Source organism: Schistocerca serialis, chromosome 2 (genome assembly GCF_023864345.2).
Source record: "Schistocerca serialis cubense isolate TAMUIC-IGC-003099 chromosome 2, iqSchSeri2.2, whole genome shotgun sequence".
NCBI lineage: Eukaryota > Metazoa > Arthropoda > Insecta > Orthoptera > Acrididae > Schistocerca > Schistocerca serialis.
The window spans coordinates 563,382,370-563,408,011 of NC_064639.1; the positions used below are offsets into that span (position 1 = coordinate 563,382,370).

At 38.7% G+C, this 25,642-nt stretch overlaps 1 protein-coding gene across 1 annotated transcript in view; it reads right to left on the reverse strand.

Moving 5' to 3' along the window:
- The window catches only part of LOC126457563 (nuclear fragile X mental retardation-interacting protein 1), a 146,178-nt gene that overhangs the window by 64,829 nt on the left and 55,707 nt on the right, over window positions 1-25,642 (reverse strand). The window contains exon 2 of the mRNA XM_050093977.1: window positions 10,930-11,177. Coding sequence (XP_049949934.1) covers window positions 10,930-11,177 — 248 coding nt within the window. The remainder of the gene's footprint in view (window positions 1-10,929; window positions 11,178-25,642) is intronic.

Genomic DNA, 25,642 nt, shown 5'->3' on the forward strand with positions numbered 1-25,642 from the left:
TGAGCTAAGGCCATCTAACACTCTACAACAAATAGATGTCAAACCTGTACTTTCTTCCAGCTACTGGACACTGTTTTTTGTTTGAGAGATTTATGATAGATTATTGTTAACAGAGGGGCTAACTCAGCCATGAATTGAGTATAGAATCTGATAGGGACTCCACTGGGCCCTGGGGCTTTGTTCAGTTTTAGCAATTTCAGCTGTTTCTCAATGCCACTGACACTAATAGCTATATCACTCATCTTTTTTTTGTGGTACGAAATTAAATTTGGGGACTACTCCTGGTTTTCCCTTTGTAAAGGATCATTTGAAAACAAGAGTTAAACATTTCAACTTTTGCTTTGCTACCCTCAGTTACAGTTCCCGTCTCATCCATGATAGCCTTCAACTTTTGCTTTGCTACCCTCAGTTACAGTTCCTGTCTCATCCATGATAGCCTGGACACTAACTTTGGTGCCTCTAACAGAATTTACACACGACCTGAATTTCTATGGGTTTTGTGAAAGATCATTTGACAATATTCTGCAACAGTAGTCACTAAAGACATCATGGATTGCTCTCTCCACTGCCAAACACGTTTCATTCAGCATCTCTGTATCTATAGCCCTGTGCTTTGTTTTATACGTATTATATAGTAGTCTATGTTTCATTAGAAGTTTTTTTACAGTGACCGTACACCATGGAGGATCTCTCCCATTATAAACTGTTCTACTGGGTATATATCTATTCAGTGTATGGTCAACTATTCTTTCTAACTTGAGCCATAGTTCCTCTACATGCTCATGTCTTGAGCTAAAAGTTTCAAGTTCCTCTTTGAGGCATGACACTATCATTTCTCTGTCTAGTTTGCTGAACATATAAATCTTTCTGCTTGTTTTAGATGTCCTTTGTGTTTTGGTACTCATTGTTTCTGTAACTGCCTCATGGTCACCAATACCACCTCCGATGTGGTCTCCCTCAAAGAGGGCAGTTCTGTGTGTTGCCATTAGACCTAATATATTTCCATTACAAGTTGAGTTCTGAACTACCTGTTCTAGGTAATTTCCAGGGAAGGCATTTAGAAATTTTTCACATGATGTCTTGTTACCCTCACCACTAACAAAACTACAATTACCTCAATCAATTGTTGGATGATTAAAGTCTCCTTAATGATTACGGTATGATTAGAAAACTCATGTACAAGTGAAATGAAGTTTTCTCTAAAGTGTTTGGTTACTTTAGGAGGAGAATCCGGTAGTTGCTAAAATGATCCTATTATAATTTTATGCATGCCCTTGATACTGAGTGATGCCAAAACAATCGGTTCAATTTCTATCTTGCTGGATTTAAATTCCTAGTCTACTACAACAAATACACCATGTCCATTTCCAGGTTCCCTATCCATTTTCCCCCAATTATCTCACTACTGTAAACTTCAAGTTTTAGCCTTCTTTCTGTGTTTATATTATGTGAGCTTCAGAGCTTCTCAGAAGCACTTCAAATTCTGGCACTTTGTTGCAAATGCTTCGACAATTGATCACTAGGATTTTGACACACTCATCTGCGGGAGGCAATTCTTTAGATCTTACGCTGGTACTTTTGGGTTTCCCACAGCTACTGTTAACTGGATTGGATGGAGAGTTATGTAATCTAAATAAACCATTGTTTGCATCCCACACACTGTCAGCTAGCCTCAGATGTACAGTGCACATTTGACCTGTTTAGGGCAGGCATCTAACTCTCAACCATATGGTGCAAATCTAGGAAGTCTCAGCCTAGTTTGTCACAGAACCCTCAGAATCTCTGGACAGAGCCTTCCACTCAGTTCAGCACCTGGGAGCCACAATCTGTTCTGGGGACAATGCTGCAGATTGTGAGCTTTGTTGAAATTGTATGAGGAAGGTTGGTACTCTCAACCCTCTCTCTAGTCACTGGAAAGATCCAAGTACGACCTTGGATCTCAGATAAAAGGCATTGTTTGTTTCAATGTGTACCACAATATTCAGTTGGTCCCAATCTGTTCCCCCAGTGGCTGCCAGAACAGCCTCTTCAACATTGTGAATGAGGCCTCCAGGCATGAACACTAAGTGTACCTGGTTGTCCTTCCCATCTTTTGCTGCCATTTTCCTAAAGGATATCATTATTCACTATACAATTAACAGACCCGACCCTTTTGTGTTTGGATTTTCCTGACACGGGACAAAGTGGGTTTCCCCAAAACAAGTGAAAGGCAGCACCTCAAACTTGCTTGTTAGTGGGATTGGTGTAACACCCTGAGTACTCCCTGGTCCCTGTCTACCTTGTACAGGATGCCTAGATCCACCACTGACATGCCACTTGCAGTCAGTAATGATGAGGCTTATATTTCCTGCAGGGAAGACATTGTCCACAGGAGAGGATAGTACTTCAGGTAACTTTTGCACCTCTAGTACACAACTCTTGGTAGTCCCCCCAACAAACAAATTCACAGCAGCTTCCAATCGCTTGACAGTAGTCAGGGTGATTCCGAGCTGCTTATTAATAGGAACCAGCTCATTTCCTGCCTGAGAACAATAAGCACAGTGGGTTTGCGTTATGCCTGGTGCAATATTTTACAGAACAGTAAACAATTTATGCTAGTGCAGTGTTCTATGGAATAGTATACAAATAACTTTATATTAAGTTTGCTGATTCTCTTTTAATTTATGAGTTTGATACGTGACAGATGTTCTCAGTAGTCTTGTATAACTTAATTAATTTATGGCAAAAAAAAAAAAAAATAGATATCTATTAAAACAACAGTAAACTTGGTACAAGTTTCACTATTTCTGTGAAGTGTTTTTCAGGTTAAGCATTAATTTATGATAACGGTAGACAATACACACCCCTGTTAAAAGAGAAAACTAATATGACATGATACTTTACTTATTCACAGTTTGTTGTCTCTTAACCGAAAACTTTTTTGGGTACCGAACAGTATTAAACAGTGACAGACCTGCAGTGCGGTAAACACAGTTTTTACTCACAACAACCAAAGAAACTAATTGAGATATTTCACAGTGCCTACTGTTAACAAGAGAAATGACAGGAACAAATGAATTCTTGGAGATATGATTGTTCACAGAATTTATACATTACGTTGCAGCACTTGATCCAGATGAGGACAAACTTGAGTTCACATGTTAACAGAGTACTTTCTAGGTACCAACTTCACTGCATAATTGTGGATACTGATAGAGAGAAGTTAACATGAAGACTGCAGCATGTGCACTCGTTACACAGAAGTTAACATGATAATGGCTAGCAATGGATGGAAGATTTTTGGTGGGGTGGGATATTTAGATACTTTAATGTAAGTGGTTTTGGTGTTTGGAAAACACACATTTGTTTATGAAACTGTATGGTTGACATCTGGTGAGCAAGATGTATGAAACAGGTGAAATACCCTCAGACTTCAAGAAGAATATAATAATTCCAATCCCAAAGAAAGCAGGTGTTGACAGATGTGAAAATTACCGAACTATCAGCTTAATAAGTCACAGCTGCAAAATACTAACAAGAATTCTTTACACACGAATGGAAAAACTAGTAGAAGCCAACCTCGGGGAAGATCAGTTTGGATTCCGTAGAAACACTGGAACACGTGAGGCAATACTGACCTTACGACTTATCTTAGAAGAAAGATTAAGGAAAGGCAAACCTACGTTTCTAGCATTTGTAGACTTAGAGAAAGCTTTTGACAATGTTGACTGGAATACTCTCTTTCAAATTCTAAAGGTGGCAGGGGTAAAATACAGGGAGCGAAAGGCTATTTACAATTTGTACAGAAACCAGATGGCAGTTATAAGAGTCGAGGGACATGAAAGGGAAGCAGTGGTTGGGAAGGGAGTAAGACAGGGTTGTAGCCTCTCCCCGATGTTGTTCAAACTGTATATTGAGCAAGCAGTAAAGGAAACAAAAGAAAAATTCGGAGTAGGTATTAAAATTCATGGAGAAGAAATAAAAACTTTGAGGTTCGCCGATGACATTGTAATTCTGTCAGAGACAGCAAAGGGCTTGGAAGAGCAGTTGAATGGAATGGACAGTGTCTTGAAAGGAGGATATAAGATGAACATCAACAAAAGCAAAACAAGGATAATGGAATGTAGTCTAATTAAGTCGGGTGATGCTGAGGGAATTAGATTAGGAAATGAGGCACTTAAAGTAGTAAAGGAGTTTTGCTATTTGGGGAGCAAAATAACTGATGATGGTCGAAGTAGAGAGGATATAAAATGTAGGCTGGCAATGGCAAGGAAAGCGTTTCTGAAGAAGAGAAATTTGTTAACATCCAGTATTGATTTAAGTGTCAGGAAGTCATTTCTGAAAGTATTCGTATGGAGTGTAGCCATGTATGGAAGTGAAACATGGACGATAAATAGTTTGGACAAGAAGAGAATAGAAGCTTTCAAAATGTGGTGCTACAGAAGAATGCTGAAGATTAGATGGGTAGATCACATAACTAATGAGGAGGTATTGAATAGGATTGGGGAGGAGAGAAGCTTGTGGCACAACTTGACCAGAAGAAGGGATCGGTTTGTAGGACATGTTCTGAGGCATCAAGGGATCACCAATTTAGTATTGGAGGGCAGCGTGGAGGGTAAAAATCGTAGAGGGTAAAAATCGTAGAGGGAGACCAAGAGATGAATACACTAAGCAGATTCAGAAGGATGTAGGTTGCAGTAGGTACTGGGAGATGAAAAAGCTTGCACAGGATAGAGTAGCATGGAGAGCTGCATCAAACCAGTCTCAGGACTGAAGACCACAACAACAACAACAACATGGTTGACATTTACTAGAGAACATGAGCTACAGATTCAAGCAATAATCTGGTTTGTGTAATAAGTAGTTAGTTAACAAATTACAACGGTTGCAGAACTATTTAGTGTATACACAGGAATTACATGTTTACAAGTACAGTTTTCATATTAGAAATCATGATTTTTCTGAAAATTCCTAATTATTGGCTTTATTGATTAAATATGGGTGACATTTGGTCCAGAAAAATAAGGGTCCTGAAGTATGAGGGTAAACGTGGAAATTAGAAAGGCATACTGGCACAAAGCCAAAGTTAATTTTAGTTGCATCTAGACTTCAATATGAATTATCTGTTAAGTTAATTAGTTTCTGGAGAATTAAATTAGCTTACTGTAAAGTTTTTCTAGTGGTATGTGTTGAAACCACTGATCAGTTCAGTCAAAGTTTGAGATTTGATGTCACTATGATCATTTCATTTATTCATTACTTTTAATCAATATGATTTCCAGTAAAACTAAACACATCACAAATCAGCATACTGAGAGTTATCACCTGAATAATGAATTTGTATGGAATATGGTGTGAATAACATTTTGACACATGTGGACATACATTACATATATTTTTTGGAAATAATTTCATTTATTCATCTACATTAATGTTATCTACTTCAAAGCAGTCACCAATAGATACTACATACACTTATGCCAGCACTTCTTCCAATCCCCGAAACTATCTTTTAATTTCATCTATGCTTGTAAAACGATGGGCCTTCAAAGGTCTCTCTAATATACAGAAAAAAGTCACAGGGCCATATGTGCCGAACATGGAGGTGGGGCATCATTACAGTGTTGTTTTTCAGTAAAAATTCACAAACAAGCAACAGAGGCATTTGGCACATATTCGCCGTCACACATTTCATTGCCAAAACATCCCAAACAATTTCATGGCATGAGCCAATTGATACACCAATGTCATCAGCAACTTCTCTGACTGATTCTGTTATCATTCATAAGCATTTCTTTCAATTTTCCATGTTTTCATCAGTAGTTAATGTTCCAGAGCATACAGAACACTCTTTATCTTCAACGTCTTCACAGCCATTTTGGAAAAGTTTATATCACTCATAAACCCTCATTTTACCCACAGCAGACTCACCAGTAGCAATATTCAAAATAGTTAAATTTTATTTCATTTCTATAGAAAAATTCTTTGATCTATTTTTAAACCATGTTAATAATCACCACTTTTAAGCAAATATACGTAACTTTCTTGACAAGTAACTGAACATGCAATATGGCTACCAGTGTACACATACATTTCACCCAAGTTTACCAACACAATGAAAAATCACGTACATCTGACGAAAACCTCATGAAAACACAAAAGTCCCAATACTTCTGAATACACCTACTTCATGATATGGATAACTAGAGAAAATGGAAAATGAGAAAAAAAAATATTAATAGGAGTACAACATATGAGATTGGATAGTTCTAGCACACACTGTTTCACATCCACTACCAGGTTCTCCCAAATCAAATCAGCTACTGAGTTCAACATTTTGTTGACTACTTGGAGAAGTATGTTCCTTCATATCTCGGGGAGAGAGAGAGAGAGAGAGAGAGAGAGAGAGAGAGAGAGAGAGAGAAATACACTGTTCCCTGTAGGTTGGAAATTGAACTGTTGGCGCCATCAGGTAAAAGAGCAAGAATTATTTCCTTTTGTAGTTTGTAACAAATATTAGAAGTAATAAATACAGTCATATTAAAATAATATAACTTTTACTGAAACATAACTTATAGACTAGTTTTGTGCATCACCATGTCTATCTCGCAAACAAAAAACATAGATTGTGCAATACTTTTTCCGGAAACAATAATGCTCATATATCGTGAGGCCTCATAACATTTAGTCTGCTTGCTAAAGAGTTAACATAAATATTATGTCCCGAGTTAAGTAAGTTAATACCTCAGATTTCCCAAGAATTATACTCTCAATTCAGTGTTAAATACTGGTACTTTCATCTTTCTAATTTACAAAAAACTGGTGTCTGTTCAAGAAAAATAAATTAAAAAGCAGTAACTTTTCTAGGATACTCTTATGTACATTTCTTCACATCCGTGATAATGTTGTCAGTTCAGGTGATGGTCAGTTTATAAATTGCTTCATATTTCCCTTGTATTTTTGTACCCGTTAAAGACTACCCTCCACCTACGATTACTTCGATCTGGAAGTCAGTTTCTTAGTTGTGCTTACTCCAGTCTCATAACAGTGAATTTGGTAACACCTTAAAATGATTTTCACTGGCAGACTGAACTAATGAAAGCAATGATACATATATGTCATCTTGCAATCACCATTAAGTTCCTGTGTTTGTGTGAAAGTACCTTAAGCAAGAACATGTTTGTACCATACGAGGATACGTGTATTTGATAGGGAAACAACATTCCGTAATAGCAGTTACCTCATTTGGCACACAGGCACACGGGTTAGTTTTAGTACTAATGTGATGCGGTGTTTCACTTTGGTCACGCGTACTAACATTGGAACATTTTTGATGGCATTCTTTCCTTAGTGAATCGTGTTCTGAGTCCCTTAACTTCAAATAATGATGGAAACTACACCACAATTCTAACACTGAATATTACAGATGATTCAATGCATAATACATGTCTAAAAGATATCTGGTGCCATGATAAAGTTTGCGACTTATCATATGTAGGTGAAACAGGTGGCAGATTTCAGTTCATAATACAAGGAAAATATGAGATTTTCACTCTGCAGCAGAGTGTGCGCTGATATGAAACTTCCTGGCAGATTAAACCTGTGTGCCGGGCCGAGACTCGAACTCGGGACCTTTGCCTTTTGCGGGCAAGTGAGTCGTGCTTGGGTAGCTCAGTTGAGTAGAGCACTTGCCCGCGAAAGGCAAAGGTCCCGAGTTCGAGTCTCGGCCCGGCACACAGTTTTAATCTGCCAGGAAGTTTCAGGGAAAATATGGTTATCTACAAAGGAGACTACATACAGAACACTCTTACATCCCATCCCACGCTCAGGTGCATGCAGTCCATACAAAACAGAACTAATAGGAGATTTTGAAAGATGAAGAAGGGCAACATATATGGTCATAGATTTGTTTGAAAAATGTGAGAGCATCATGGAAATAATGAAAAATTATAACTCTTAGATGCTTTAAGTTAGGCAGCAAGTAGCCCATGAAAGCCTAATTAAAAAGTCTCAAGAACCAGTATGAAGTGAGGAATATAGGAATATACTACAACAGGGTGTATACCTGGATAAGAAAAAAAATTCCCGGATTTCCCGGTTGAAAACACACTTTCTCCCAGGTGAAAATACATTTTTCCCCATGTTATGTGAGAGTATACTTTTCCTCGGCACTGTAAAACATATCAGTCTTTTGAATGTTTATGGTTTTATACACCGACGTAGAATTTCCTGGCACTAGAAAATGAAACTGGGGAGGGGGGGACACGTTTTGGAAAGATCTTTGATGTGCAGCAGCAAGATGTGAGCTGCATATATTTGTGTTACGAAGATATAAATTCGAATTCCACCAAAAAAATGCGTGTTACTTTCCAAGGCATTGAAATCGAGATTGTGATGTGCTTTTGTAAGCCAGTCATAGCTCATGTCATGTGATCTCGCCAGCTGATGACAGCATAGGATACGTGATATAGTCAGCCAACAGCAAGATCACTCTTAAGTAGCGCGAACACACAACTAAGAAAAGTTGATGGTTTAAATTAATATACATAGTGTTGCTACAAGAAAAACAGAGGTTTCACATATAATCGTAGTCTCGAAGATTAATAAGCTGCAAGAGGAGCTAAGCTTCCACATATAATGTTGATCTTTTTTGCGTGTGTTACACTTTAAGATATATCACACAAATGTGCCAGTAAAATTTTTAATAACGACGTAAATGTCTGATCTTCTGGGCTCGAAATTCTTCTAGATGGTCGTCCTCAAAGAGATGATTTTTAACTGAGAGTCAAACGCACTGTGATTTAAGAAATTCATCGTACATTCTCGCATATAGTTCATCTTGTGTAGAAGGAAATTTACTTAGAAAGTAACACTTTTCAAACCACCATCCGCAATGTTTTCTCGTGACCTGTTAGAAACTGATTCGTTTCAGCAGTTGCCAGAGAGTGCCAGATAACAGGCGCCACCGCTCTTGTGCAGCTATGATGACGCAGGAAGGCCGTATGTCACAAAAGAAACAAGACATCAGAGGACACTTCAAGTTCATAGGAATTTCATGAACCATACTAAAATGCATAATTGGACTTATAGTGCACATTCGTATGTCCAGATTCGGATGTAAATTTTCTTGAGTACTAGTACTGTATTATCTCATGTTTGGTTCTCTATTATGGCATAATGCCATGCGAGCTAGAAGATGGGAAACATGCAGCGAACAGTTGAAACTAGCCAACAGTGTGAAATTAAACACTTCGTTTCAAATAAATTGACTGCCTCAGCCCAAAAGATTAATAAAAGCCAAATCTCTTTAGCAAAGCGACAAAAATAACTTCACTGTTCCGCAAGTCGATTAATGCTTGACTGTCAGAAAGGTGGAAATAAAACCTGAAAATAATAACATATTTTAGCATTCCGTACTTATGTGAACGTATTTTAATTCATTTGATAGCTCCCAGGCACAGAAATCCATTTTGTTTTCATTTGATGTGAGAGTAATAAATGAAGATGAAACTGCAAAATCACTAAACGTAAACACAGGTCACGTGAAGACTACCCACCTCCACACCACAACTCAGACTGCTCTGTGCATCAGTCCCTGATCTACGATATTTCCAAACCGGGGCAATACTAGATAGTGGCGACCAGCCACACATCCGTAGCCAGAAGCGGGAGAAGGTACTACCCATCCGCAACTCAACCGCGCATGCACAAGAGCCCGCCCGCAACTGCTCAAACGAATCTAATGTCACGCTCATCGGAGGCAATTTTTTGTTATGAATGATTGCATAGTCTTTCCAAAGCCTCTGACACACTTTGCTGTTGACAGACGCTTGTATGACCACTGTGTTTCGTTGTTGTATATTGCGGATTTCCTTTGCGACTTAAGTTTTATTTTCATTTTTTCTTCCTCTTGTTAATGTTTTGTTGCTGCAGTATTATCCTGCAGATGCAGGATACAGTAATATCCTTTGTTGGAGTATTGGTTCTTACCAATCAAAATCACAAAAATTTAACTGGAAACTAAAACAATGAAACATTCCCGGAATTCTAAAAAATTCCCAGGTTTTTCCCGGTTTTCTCCCAGATGAAAAAATTCCTGGGTTTTTCCCGCATCTCACGGGTCGTATACACCCTGTACAATAACCATATGCATTCCTGCCCTGAGAGACCATGAAGACAACATTAACTACAGCCCACACAGGAGCATTATGTTAGTGTAGTTAACAACAAAATACAGTGCATTCTTATTCTGAGAATAAGCCCAGTAATGAAGTAGAAAGAAACTCTGATATGAGGTACAATGGGAAATCTTTCTTCACCCCCCACCCTGGTTACCTATTTCACCATGGTTTCCAGCATATGGATGCATACACGTACTGAAGTAAATCAAGTATTTTATATGCAGCTCACCACACATTATTGTTAATGTAGGGTAGGTCAAGCTCAAAAATTAGGAGGGAGAGAGAGGATTCTAACAGACACTGAACCAAGTAAGGTAGCACATTGGCACAGTAACAGTTCCGTTTAAAAATTATCCTTATATTATTAAAATGCAAGGTGTAATTCTTGAAGATACACAAGAAAATTTGTTACAGGTATGTTAAACACACAAAAATAATAATTTGTGTTTGTTACATCCAAAGATGCACAATGGGAATGAATTAACTCTTTCACCACAAAAAGCATAATTAACTGAACACATGAAAATCTCGAAAGCTAAACCTGGTCTCTAAGACCAGTAATGCATTATATTTTCTTATTAACTACACAAACAAAACATGCTGATATTAATAACTTTGTGCCATGATAAAGCAAATTCGAACATGCAATTCCCTACAGTTATTTTATTTGCAATGATCAATTCTCATCGACATATCTGCTGTTTTAATTCAACACCAGCAAATAAGAAATTCAATGACTTTATGGTGGACCGTATAAAATGTAACTTACTTTTTGCGTTCAGAAATCCATTTTGCTATGTCTTCAGGTTTGTCTGTGATGGCACTGATCTTACTGTACAGTCCTGTTGCATGCTGCATCTCAACATGACGCATGACGACAGCTGCATGTGCGGTGAACTGACAGCCTTCCAAACCACAAGTCTGATGCTGTGACAGATGTTCTGTCAGAGTTTCTTCAGAGCGAAAACTTCGATCACATGTCTCACAGTAATGGCTGCCATCTTTAGAACAGGTACCCTGTAGAGATAATAAAGGACATTATCAGTTATTTAATAGAGACCATTTCTTCTTATCCTCTTCATTTACATTATTCAACAAGATGCACACAATACATCCATTTTCACCATTCTAACCTTCTTAAATGCATGCGTACTGGTAACTCTTTTACCCGTAGGTATTTCACAAAGAAGTAACTTATTTCTGCGTGCTAACTTCTTTCTATGTACTTTCTATGTAACAAGGAAATCCAGCTACATTTCTGATAATCTTTGAGAAAAATGTCCTTTAACAAACACATGCTCTTAAACTACTTACTAAACTTTCCATTCTGATGTGTGTGCCCTCAGAGAATTACCTAGAAAACGTTCAAATAACCTACTGGAATACACACACTTGAATTATCGTTAATGTTTTAGGAAAATGTGATTTAAGAATCATATAAATTATTATCCACATGCAAAAAATGTTAAATATTTGGTGTAAACATAAATACTGAATGAATGCAATTTCAAACAACTTTAACACACACAACATTACAGAGTATCTGTACTCACTTCCTGCTGAAAAAATCAAAATATTTCACTGTCATCATGAAGTAACTCAACTGAATATCACACTGGAATAATTTCAGTTCCCCTATCAATTAGGCACATAAATTACATTTCAAACGTTTCATTTACAATGAGAATGACAATTACATTGACATGAGCTCTGGCGCCATCAATGTCGTGTAATGGTTAGTGTTGCTGGTTGGCATTGCTGCAGGTCAGCAGTTCAAACCTGACAACCAGCAATTATTTGCTGTTTTGCATTTATCATTTCTGGTAAGGTTCTTGAAATATCTTATGTTTGTAAAGTTTGTATACCTGGAATATTCAATGTTTGTATAAATAACTGCATGATGGTGTTCTTAATGAAGGTGCCTTCATTGATAAGTGTTCTATTTCACTGACGAGCCAGTTTTTGGATTTGGACTTGAGTGTGGCTATGATGTGACATTGTTTGGTAGAGATACTGGCTACTTTGAAACATCTACATCACCATGGCTCCAATTAGACAATGTAAAACCCATCGCCTACAAGGACAGGAACCAAAATACAAGCAGTACATCATTCCTACAGTATAAATATTGGGGAGACCAATGGATTCAAAGCCAGCAGTAAGTCAGCAGCACATCTTGCACTGATCAGTGTTCTCTAGAGATGCTGCTCAAGACTCAAAGAAATTGCTGAAAGGATTCAACTGAGTCACCATATACAACATGTGGGATGACATGATTTGCTTGGCAAATGTTTACTTTTACTTGGATGGTAAAGCCCAGCAGCAGACCAAGAACAACATAGCTCAGACAAATTTCAGGCCAAATTACAGAAACTGTTTGGCAAGAAGCAGCACATTCATACATACTGAATGTTTTGGCTCAGTAAAACATAGTGAAACTGAATATGACAGAAGCTGACTTAATCTCACATTTGATGAAAGGAGTCACAGAAGACATGTACCTTGATCTTCTAGTAAATGGTGTCACAAAAACAGGGAAATTCATCAAGTGGCACCAATGAATCAAGGAAATACAACAGAAGAGAATTGAATGAAAGAGATATGCCCAACCGCCAATTATGGTTCATGTAGCAGTTATAAAAGACCACTGTGAGCTCACCTCTCTCATACACCAGATAGTATGAGAAGCAATACATGACAGCAAGAAATGTCAAACCAATTATACAAGAGATATTGGCCTTGAATGTTAAGCTGATATGTCAGCAGGTGATAGAGAGTGTCGAGGATGAGATGTATTGGTCTCTAGCACCAATCACCACTACTGCTTGAACACCCCATCAAGAATGATGTCTGCCAATCCGTTTTGCTACCACTATCAAACAACAATCCAAAATCTGACTAATACATGTAGAACCAACTCTTTAACCAAGTAAAATGTCCTGCAGAAGAACAAACATTTGGAGGACAGAGGGCAATATGACACACTTTTTTCACTGTGGACATTGTGCACTATTGAAAAAAACACTAATGTTCAACAACTATTACCCACAAGACATCAACTATCACAGTAGTCCCATTCATGCAAGTTATCTGTACATGATTATAGTCGATCTGTGAGCTGAAGCTCATCACTATACTCAGGATGAAGTCACACCCCAACACGATGTAGTCATCTGCCATCACCGTACAGAGGTCCCAACTGCTCGCTTAGCTGTCAAATTCGAGAAAACTAAGGTAAGCTAACACCCATGGATGAGAGGCAGCCACAGATGAAAATCCTTCTTAGATGAAAGCTACAAACGGGACAGGAAAACTTACTGACGTTGTCATTGATGGCCAACCAGTCAGGGCACTAGCCAAGTTGATGGTCTTCTTTTTATAATGTAGAATGCTTATGAACACCAGCTGACAGGAACAAGGACTGCAAGAATAACTATTACTCACAGAACACGGCCCTTTGAAATTGTCATTTGAACAGAATGTAGCCATAATGTTATTCTGGGTTGGAACTTCTTGGAGACATCACAAGCAGTCACAGACCGTGGAAGATCAGAGCATCAGACTGACAAAGCTGTTCCAATGTATCAACAGTGTTGATACGAATTCCATCCAATAGATGAGCTTATATTACGCTCAGCAACCTCTTCTATACACTTCTTTTCACTCCATACTCAGCTTTAAAACAAAGCTAACACAACAAGCCATTTTCTATTGTCAACCACACAATAAAAGAAAGAGTCAGTAAATGTATATCCATTCCCCTTCCTATCTGATGCACAATGCACATGCAGGTATAATATAAGAAGAATACGGACAGAGCCAAAAGGATAAATGCCCCTCCCCCATCTTAGGCTAAATTGGTGATGTGGCAAGGAGGGTGCTCAAATAAACGTTAAAGAGGTTTAATATTCCACCGGCACTGAAATTATCAGAGGCAGAACAGGCTCAGTTGTTCAAGCATGACGTACAAAACCAATTAACTCACTAAAGGAAACAGTTACAATCCTTAATCAGGGTGGCCAGCTAGGCATTTTAACCTATGGCGAATCCCTTTATTCACCTCCACTGATAGCAATAGACAACATGCCACACTGGCCAAAAGCAATCAATCAGCGAAGCACCTGCCGGCAAATACGTCATTGCATTTCTCCAACAACCACATGACCATTTCTCCAACAACCACGTTGGTCACTTCCATCATAGGTAGATCTTTGACCACCTCACATTCCAGGAAACAAGTGCCCCCACTGGCACTTGCCCAGTCCCGTTCCTGTTTTAACGAGGTAACATCTCCTGAGTATGCCTTGCGTAACGCCATGTGGTTTTGTCATTATGCACTACACATCATCAGAGTTCACACTAACAGCAGGGGTTTCATGCCAGTATTCAATTTCTGTATTTCTTCATAGTTTGGTAAACATGAGAGGTTGCACTCCATATCCCGCACCCCATCCTGAAGCTGTGTTTCCTTAATGGAGTTGTGTCACGGTTCTGGAGAGTCTGATACCAGACACCGTGCAGTGAAGTGGGTTCAGTGCAGTGAGTGCCGAAGTACCAGGTGACTTACATTACTATTTCATATCAAGCTGCTCTGTTATCCCTTTACCGTCAAGTGCACCCAGAAGCAAGTTTCTTTTGTCCAACCACACTGGCTTCCTTCACCACCAAGTGAGGCCACCTTTCTCCTAATCCACCACTCCCCCCCCCCCCTTTTTGTGTATACGTACACTGTGTGATCAGAAGTACATGGACACCTGGCTGAAAAGAACTTGCTAGTTCGTGGCACCCTCCATCAGTAATGCTGAAATTCAATATGGTGTTGGCCCACCCTTAACCTTAATGATAGCTTCCACTCACACAGGCATACATTCAGTCAGATGCTGGAAGATTTCTTGGGGAATGGCAGCCCATTCTTCATGGAGTGCTGCACTGGGGAGAGGTACTGATGTCGGTCGGTGAGGTCTGGCATGAAGTCGGCATTCCAAAACATCCCAAAGGTGTTCTATTGGTTTCAGGTCTGGACTCTGTGGAGGCCAGTCCACTACAGGGGCATTATTGTCATGTAACCACTCTGTCACAGGCCGTGCATTATGAACAGGTGCTCCATCACATTGAAAAATGCAAATGCTATCCTCGAATTGCTCTTCACCAGTGGGAAGCAAGAAAGTGCTTAAAACATCAATGTAGGCCCATGCAAAACAACACGAGGGTGCAAGCCCCCTCCACGAAAAACTCGACCACATCATAACACTGTTGGCACTACACACGTTGGCAGATGATGATCACAGCCCATTCCTCATACCCACACCCTACTGGCGGATTGCCACATTGTGTACTGTGATTCGTCACTCTACACAATTTTTTTCCACTGTTCTATCATCCAATGTTTATGCCCCTTACACCAAGCACGGTGTCATGTGGCATTTGCCGGCGTGATGTGTGGCTTATGAGCAGCCACTCAACCATGAAATCCAAGTTTTCTCACCTCCCGCGTAACTGGCATAGTACTTGAAGTGGATCCAGATGCAGTTTGGAATTCCTGTGTGATGATCTGGATAGATATCTGCCCATTACACATTACGAACCTCTTCAACTGTCAGTGGTCTCTGTCAGTCAACAGATGAGGTTGGCCTGTATGCTTTTGTGCTGTAAGTGTCCCTTCACATTTCCACTTCACTATCACATTGGACACAGTTGACCTAGGGATGTTTAGAAGTGTGGAAATCTCGTGTACAGACATATGACCCAAGTGACACCCAATCACCTGACTACATTCAAAGTCCATGATTTCCGCAGAGTGTCCCATTCTGCTATCTCACAATGTCTAATAACTGCTGAGGGCACTGATATGGAGTACCTGGCAGTAGGTGGCAGTGCAATGCACTTAATATGAAAAAATTTGTTTTTGGGGACATCCGGATACCTTTGTTCACATAGTGTATTTCATGTGTGTAAATGTTATTTCAGTGGTACATTGCAGTAATGTCTCCCATTCCACGTTTGTTTGTTCAAGTCACCAGATGTTGCTGTGTCTAATACTGTAACCTGTGAATTGCTTTGTCTTGTTTAAAAGACTCTGCCTCGAGTGAGTGCTCCTCTTAACTCCAAAAATGCAAATTCATTATGCTTTCTTGTAATATTTAGTCTTTGGGAACAAGTATCATGCAAACCAGCACATGTGTTTCCTTCAGTACTTTTCATATTTTTTTTTCTTCCAAATTTCTGTAAGCCCAGAAACTTGCAAGCCCTTAAGAGTGAAGGAGGAAACAATGTCATTCCTTCAAACCTAACTAAACTCTTGTGTCTTAAGTAGTTTGTCAGATAGGAGCACCTAGACAAAGGACAGTCGGTTTCAGTGAGGGCACAGGGGCTCATATACAACACCTAAACAAACAATAGTGTCAAACTTACAAAGAGAACATCTTTTAAAAATTTCTCAAAACCCAAATAACTCCAGAAGGATTTCTTCTGTATACAATATGCAGTCCATGATTACAAAAACCATGTGTTCTAGAGACTGGTATTTCACATAGTGTTACTTTAAAAGACAAGGCAATAAACAGAAATACATATGAGGTGTCTGCTTTCTGGAAGTAACAAACATAATTGAGCTAGATGAAATTTTGTTTCAACTCTATACCTTTGTAAATTAAAACATTGCCTACTCCAAATCAGGTGATTATTCCCACACCAAGTTTTGTAAAAATGTATTTAGCGAACAGAGTTTGGAGAGTGAAATGAGTATACAATACCTTTATTCCAGCAACTGGTATTTTATTTACTGAGACAGTGTGTAAATTCTTAGTCTTTTTCCATTCATTTAATAAACACAACAGATACACATAACAGAGACTTTAGTCATCAATAATACAGGGTGATCAAAAAGTCAGTATAAATTTGAAAACTTAATAAATCACAGAAAAATGTAGATAGAGAGGTACAAATTGACACACATGCTTGAAATGACATGGGGTTTTATTAGAACCAAAAAAATACAAACATTCAAAAAATGTGCGACAGATGGTGCTTCATCTGATCAGAATAGCAATAATTAGCATAACAAAGTAAGACAAAGCAAAGAGGATGTTCTTTACAGGAAATGCTCAATATGTCCACCACCATTCCTCAACAATAGCTGTAGTCGAGGAATACTGTTGTGAACAGCATTGTAAAGCATGTCCGGAGTTATGGTGAGGCATTGGCGTCGGATGTTGTCTTTCAGCATCCCTAGAGATGTCGGTCGATCACGATACATTTGCAACTTCAGGTAACCCCAAAGCCAATAATCGCACGGACTGAGGTCTGGGGACCTGGGAGGCCAAGCATGACAAAAGTGGCGGCTGAGCACACGATCATCACCAAACGACACGCGCAAGAGATCTTTCATGCGTCTAGCAATATGGGGTGGTTCTAATAAAACTCCATGTCATTCAAAGCATGTGTGTCAATTTTTACCTCTCTATCTACGTTATTCTGTGGTTTATTAAGTTTTCAAATGTATACTGACTTTTTGATCACCCTGTATATTCTCCTTCACTATTTACAACAGTCTGCCATTGCTGGCAAAACTTTTCAATTCCAAAACTGTAGAAATCATGTGGTTTTGAGACAAAGAACTCATCAAGTCTTGTTCAAAGCGCATTTTCATCTGGAAAGGAAGTTTTCAGAAGGTTGTTCGACAGGGAAAGGTGGAAATCTGAGGGCGCAATATCATGTGAATATGGTGGATATGGAATGACTTCCCAACCAAACTACTGTATAGTGTTTTTTTGTGAGTCCAGCAGAATGCAAGTAGGTATTATTGTGGAGTAGCATCGCCATGCAGTCTTTCTGGCCATCATTCCTGGACTGCATCTGCAAGAAGTCTCAGTTGTTGACAATAAATGTCGGCAGTGATATTTACATGTCAGGGAAGTAAATCACAGTACCACACTGTAACTGTTCCACCAAATGCCTAACATTATCTTTTGTGGGTACAAGCAGGTCTTCATACAGCGAGTTGCTGCTTTGTTTCAACTCAACCATTCCTTTCTTTTCCTTCTGTTAGCATGAAGAAACCATTTCTCATCACCAGTAATAATACAGGATAGGAATGGTTGGTGTTGCTTGTAAGCCAACTGATAGCGAGCAAGCAGAGCTGCACATATGGCCAATCACTGATTTCTGTTATTTTGGCTCAGAGCATGTGGTACCCACATGCCTGATTTTTGAATCTTCCCCATTGCATGCAAATGTCGCATGATGGTGGAATGATCACAGTTTATAACATTTGCCAGTTCTCAAATACAGTGACAAGGATCACAGTGGACTAATGTGTTCAAATGACCTTCATAAAATGCCGAAGGTCTTCTTGAATGTGGAGAGTTCCTAATGTCAAAATGATCCTACTCAAAACAAGAAAATCATTTTCTTCTGTGCACTGTCCAATGGCATTATCCCCATACACACTTCAAATGTTTCTGGCTGTCACCACTGCTGTCATCCCTCTATTGAACTCAAACAGAAGAATATGTTGAAAATGTTATGATTTTTCCACTTGATATTCCATTTTCTAGCACCCACAGCTCCACTCACTATCCCCGAATGACAAAATGACCATATTTAAACTCAAATACCAACAGTGTACCACAATTAAAAAATGATTATAGATAAATAAACCCATACCAACCATAATACCAAGAAGCAAAACAAAAATGCTACGAACTTATACACCAACCTATAAGGGCTCTGAATTACAAAATGCATTTTAATCAAGAGTTACCAGTACAAAAGAAATGAAAATACAGCTGTCATAAAGCAAATATTTTAAGTGGAGCCATGTGTGAGTACACATATTGGCAACTTTTCTAGATAAGTTTATGGTTTTTATTGCTATTTCAATGTGTTTCGTGTAATTCTAATGCCGATAAAATTACTTCATACAAACAACCCTCTATGTGAACAAGTCACAATTTTGACTTAATATACTTCATACAAAGCACAAAAGATGGCTGCAGCCTGAATTTGAGCTGCATTCTATTTTACATAAAAGCTAAGCCAATTACAGCATGCACAGTTCTCCTCATTCAAATAATAAGAATTGATGATGGTGACATATCTTAAATTGCAGGGTAAGGATGAATTCACTCAAATCACACAAGAACACTTATGCTGTCTGATTACAAAGATTTCACACCTGTAATAGGCACTTATTGTCATCAGGTCCAGAGCACAACACAGGTAAGGAATACTGGAGTTACCAGTATAATGTCCAGGTAGATTGGTGGTCACATCTAAAGGCTGTAAAATGGGAATATGTTTCCATTTGGTTCAAATACTACTTGTTGCAGACAGACAACAAAAGTTTGTAAAGCAAAGAGATTGCCATTCCTAACATATTTCCAACCGTTAAAATGGCACAGCATATGGTTTCTTAAAAACTTAATCTCTCCATAAAAGGTCTGTGATTTCAATGAACGTATACATGCCATGAGAAAGGCAGTCTATGAGTTAGGCAACTAATCTGATTTTTGCCTGGTTTCTCCACACAGTTAAATGTCTTATTCCCTTATCCCAACTTGTCTGATTCAGTCCAATTTGGAAAGATGCTTTATCACCCTAATAATAATGTACTCACAGTCACATGCAATTGCCCTGAAGTGCACCAGACATTTTTCATTGCATTTCATATAAAATGAAGACGCAGTTAACTGTTATTGCTGATCACATCTAGGTATCAGCTTCAGCACTTTTTCAGACAGCAAAATGAACTAAGTTCTTAGGTGTATGACGTCTGAATGGCAAGTGCTGCCAAAGATCACACTGTAAAATATGGTTGAGGAATCTATCTTTGTATCATGACATATAAGACAAACATACTAACTCACAGAATAAGATGAACTGCTTCCTGTTGTCTCCTGGGGCAGTAGGCCTATATTAGTGAAGACATACGACTAACAATCCAAACCTTATCTCTCTATCTTTAGGAAGGGTCAGACCAAAAGGTGCCAATGAAGTTGAGGTCTGCTGAAGGATATCTATTAAGAAGAGCAACCTAGTTCTGTCCAGCAAACTGTTCCAGCAGATTCGTGTTGGAAACATTACACCCTCTAGATACAGTAGTCATACAGCCTATATCATGGTATTACTCGTAATATGGACATACTGGGTAGCTCCATCAAGCTGATTATCTACCTGTGAAGTTTGCCAATCCATGGGGAAAGATCCAGCCTTATATATCCATAAATACAGTGTCAATTCAATGGTGGAATATTTGTTCTGGATCAGATACCTTATAGCCAGTAAACCCATGTCTGAACATATTCCACTGACAGAAGTTTCATTTTGCAAGAAAATACAGCATTTCACCATTTGCGAGTGACATTTTCTTACACAAATGCTAGCAAATTTCGATCATTAAGCCTCTAATTGAATGCTCATTACATTCCTTATCTTGTCTCCCGAAGACAGTGCCACACTTTGTCGACTGATCTGAGAAATTTTGTATTGTCTCTCAACTGCATTACATTTTAAACTAGATTTTTCTACTGATTACTTTAGTCTCCTGAGCTGCTGTTATAACACGAAATTCTTTACTTTACATACAACCATTGTATTATCTAATTTCCTGATACTGTTTTATCCACCATCATACAGGCCTCTCAGGAATATATCACACTCAGGCCACTAATGGCAAAAAATTCCCTTCAATCACAAGAGCTACACTGTCATCACAAATACAATATTTCAATGCCTGTGTTAATCTGATGATGATGTGCAGTTCCTAGGCACTACAGCGACCACAGTCATAACAAAACATATCAAATTCTACAGCTGATGGTAGTCCCTGTTCGCAATTGCAAAATCATTTGATATCTAATCACAAATGGCTTTATGACAAATAGTTATGGCCCAGGAAAAGGTGACTAGATTCCAAGCACACAGGTGCAAGTGTGTGATATTTAGTTTTATGCTGTCACTGGTTACCATAGGACAAACGATACACGTAACATGTCACAAGTAACATGTCACACGTAACATGTCACACGTAACATGTCACACGTAACATGTCACACGTAACATGTCAGAATAGAGCCCCCACATACTGGATGTCTAAAATGCAAAACTATTCTTCTAAATGATGACCAGATCCTAACCATTTGGGACTGTTTAGTGAAGTAGCTGGACATACCTAAAGCAGTGGTACACAACCATTACCACAAGATGCTGCAATGATGTTACCAGAAGGCTTTTAAATCATATTCAAAATTGCAGGTCACATGAGAAACTCTGAGTTGATAAACCTTTAATAACCAAAAGCTAGTGAGAGAGAGATGAATTTTATCATTTGCATAGCTCATTACAAAAGTATCAACCATGGTCTTCAATTATCAATTAGAATACTAAATACAAAAGCAAACCAATCACAATTAGACAAGCATGCATTTGTAGCTGTCTGTAGCAGTGAATACAGGAATTTATATTTTGTTATGGCTACGAATTGAAGGGAGTGATTGAAATGTATCTTACCACACAAATTTTTTAAAAAGAGCAGCTTTTACTAAAAGAGTCTAATGTTTTACCACAACAGTAGTGAGAGTTATAGTAAAGGCAAGAAGTTCACAACATAAAACATAACATAACATCTGTTGTAACCTACACAAAAAACAAAGTTTAATTTGTGTCAAGTTTATGACACTTTTTTTTAGATAAGATACCTGAGTAAGGTATCTGTGAGATCTGCAAAAGTAATGACAACTTATGATGCAGCTAATATCCTGGCATTCCTTGATAAGCCTACATAAGAGAACCATGGTGGGTTTCCGCTCTAATCATCATGTTTCTTGTTGAGTGGAAACTGCCTACAAGACATTAGCTATCCATCACTGTATCAGGCTACTTGTATAGAACTGAAATTCAGAGAAGAAACAAGTTACTCCTACCTTTTTTAATCTATGTGTTGCTGCTTCATTATTCTGGGAGTAAAGAGAAATTTGGTTGGAAGGGAGTTAAGTGGTGAAGGTCAATTACACTGTTAGGTTGAGAAGGACCAACCCTTGTTACTGTGAAAGAATAATACCTCCTTTCAAGCTAGGAGGGGAAAATATGTGGGATTTTAAAGTGAAGAGGCAAGGGAAAGTTTGCAAGCGTGTAGGCAGGGTCCAGGTGAACTGCCCCTTTCCTACCATTTCTCTTTCCTCTCTTTAGAACAAATTCCAGGAGTATTATTTAGTGTTTCCATAAAGGATATTTCACTGTACTGTTCAACAAAAACATAAAATATTCTGTTAAAGTAATAGGCAGGAGATAGGTGTGTGTGAATTTTAGAATTTCTAGCCCGATTAAAACACTTCATGCAATTATTCAAAGCACATCTCTCCACTTTCTTCAGCTTCATATCTTGATCCTTCCTTTTAATACGAGAACCCACATAATTTTAAACAGAAAATTAATGTATCTTTTAAAATGCGTAGAGATTTTTAAGTACACTCTACACTGCCAGGCAGAAAAAAAATTAGTACACCTGGAAAGAAGTCAATTTTGATAGAATGACAACGTACACCACCAGAGTAAGTAGATATACTGATAATCATTTCAGCGTCCTCCACCAACAGGTAGGGGAGTGCCATAGCTACCAGAACACCATTTGTGTCTATCCTTTAATAGCAAATGCTCACAGCCAGAAGTCTCAGTGGGGCAAAAACGTGTGAAGCAAACAGGCAATGATGCCATCAAGACTCAGCACAGATCCCCAACAGTATCATCGTATTGTACGAACAGCAATGGCAGATCTTACAGCTACCATAGCACAGGCAAGAGAGCTTATGCACCCAGACGTGTCAACATAAACTGTTGTGAACCAATTACTGGCAGTGGGACTATGAACATGAACACCTCAATCCCAGCTTCCACTCACATCACAGCATCAATGTGTATGGTTCAGCTGGTGCTCTCAGAGGATCACTTAGATGATGGAATGGTAAACTGTGGTCTTCCGTGATGAAAGTAGATTCTATCTGCATGCAAGAGATTGTCATTTGCATGTACAATGTAGATGTAGTGAGCACTGTCTTGTAGCAAGCATTCATCCAAGACGCACTGTTCCCAACCCAGGCCTTAGGGTCTGGGATGCGATTAGCTACCTTTGCTGTTTTTGGAGGGGATGCTAACCTGCACTCACTGTTAGACCAGTTATTTGGCCATTCTTGCAACAGGAAGGTGATGTGTTGTTCCAAAAGGATAATGCTCAACCACACACTGTCCATGAAACTCAACATGTGTTGCAAGACATGCAGCAACTTCCCCGGCCAGCATGATCATCAGACTTGTCTCCAAATAAGCACATATGGGACACGATGGAATGAGAAATGACTTATGTGACTCCTCAACCAAAACTTCTTACAGAACGATGTGGACAGGTTGAATAGGTGTGGCATAACATACCAGGACAGTATTTGCTATCTGTGCAATAAACTTGATGCCATAGTCAGTGACTGCATTGCCACTCGTGGAGGCTACACCCCATCCTAACATGGGTGTTTCAGCATAAGTTGATACCTAGTACCCCAAAATCACTTGTGCTATTGATCTGTAAATGTAATAATTTTGTAATGGCCTATACAAATGACACGTTACATTACAAGGCAACAATTTTAATATAGTTACAGTGGAATCAGCAAAAAAAAATTAGTGTGTTCTCACTGATCAAGAATGAGATTCTTTGTAAGGGCAACACCCATTTTCACTTTGTAACCTTATTGAGTCTCAGCATGTGCTTCATGTAATTACTACTGTCCACAATGAATTATTCCCATTCTTCTTTCCAAGATACGAGATACTGTTTGCTTAAAACCAGAGAGAAGTGAAAGATGCCAACAATGTTGGCTAGACACTAGTGTACTGATTATTTGGAAAGTAGTCTTAACATGTAGGGAAGAGACAGTGACTGACCCCATGTGTTAAGTATAATAAATAACAGCATACACATCATTTTTTTTTTCTGCTGCACTCAGGAGGAATGATGATTGGGTTTCTACATTACTCAACATCATGATTAGTCCCTTAATCCTCATAATCAGTTAAAAATATATTCACACAGTAAAAGACCAGTTTGGATCAAGACCTGCGATTCTATCAGAGAAAATGACTTGCAGAGTACAGTGAACTGTTAATACTGATAAAGAATGATGTACATGCACCAACACCAGAAGAGGATACCATAAAAAAAGAATAAGTCATTGACTATATTATGGGGGCTGAAGATAAATAATGTAACGATGGATTTGAAGTTTAAGGAGGTAAAATTTGGCAGTTATGACTGAGCAGAGGTGGAACCAAGTGAGGAACCCTCTGGCACAGAATTTGTGGAAGGTTGTGACCTCACCCCACGCCTGTCCCATGTCTTAAGTAAATTACTAAAATGAGTGTTTTAAATCAGGTGGTAATATCAAATTCCCACAGGAAGATTAAAACATGGGCTGCTTTCATTGCATCATCAACTAAGATCACTGGTAAGAACTGCAATGATACATTGTGAAGGTTTGTCTTCCCATCGTTTAGTGTCATAGGTAAGATTGATAGACCAATATGGATGTGACATTACACCTTCTCTTCAAGAGGGGCAATGCGATATTCCCCACAATTCACTGGGGGCTTTTATCATTGAGAGTTCATTGAGTTGGACTTTTTCATTTCCTCTTCTTGCCACTCTTGTACGGTATGGTATCCGAGATGTGCCCATAAGACAGTTTCTGGGATTGCCAACAGTTCAATTTTGAGACTACTTTAGCTAATGTATCAGCATGATCATTGCCTGTAATGCCTATGTAACTCAGCATCCAGAGGAATATCATTAAAGCTGCTGTATTATGGAAGTTGTATAAAAGTTCATGAATGAGGAAACTAAGCATAAGAACTCTCTCATCATCCTTTTTGCCATAAAGTATACATCAAAACAAAGATTGTACAGCCATGGAGAACATAACATAATCTACAGTTATGGATAGGGTCATTCCACGTCAAGTGTCCCAGTTTATAAGATGCTTCCAGCTCTACCATCTTCAATTTTGATGAAATTTGTACAGTGCGTAACTAAGAGCCCTCCATGAACTTATGCAACATTTTCAGGCTCACCTGTAACTTTGTTGAGGTGCTAGAGCCACTTTTGTGAAGACCACTTTTACTGAGACCAAAAAGTTGCAAGGAAATCTTCTAATTTGGCATTCCACTGTTGCTAATGTAAGAGCTAGACCCTTGCTTCTGGGTATAGTGGTACAACTTTTTGTGCTGTACACACAAATGATGGGAGTAGAGTTCAGAAAGCAATGCTTTTGGCATAATCTCAGTTCAAAGTGGGCAATAAATCATGCCACGAGAAATTTGTTCCATACTTTGACGAGGCTAAAGTAGTGAGGAAAGTGCGCAATGGACCTGGTCTTTTGTCAAACTACTGTCTCTCTGGGTTTTTAGTGTATCAAAAATTTGGGCCTGACTTGTGTGTTTAA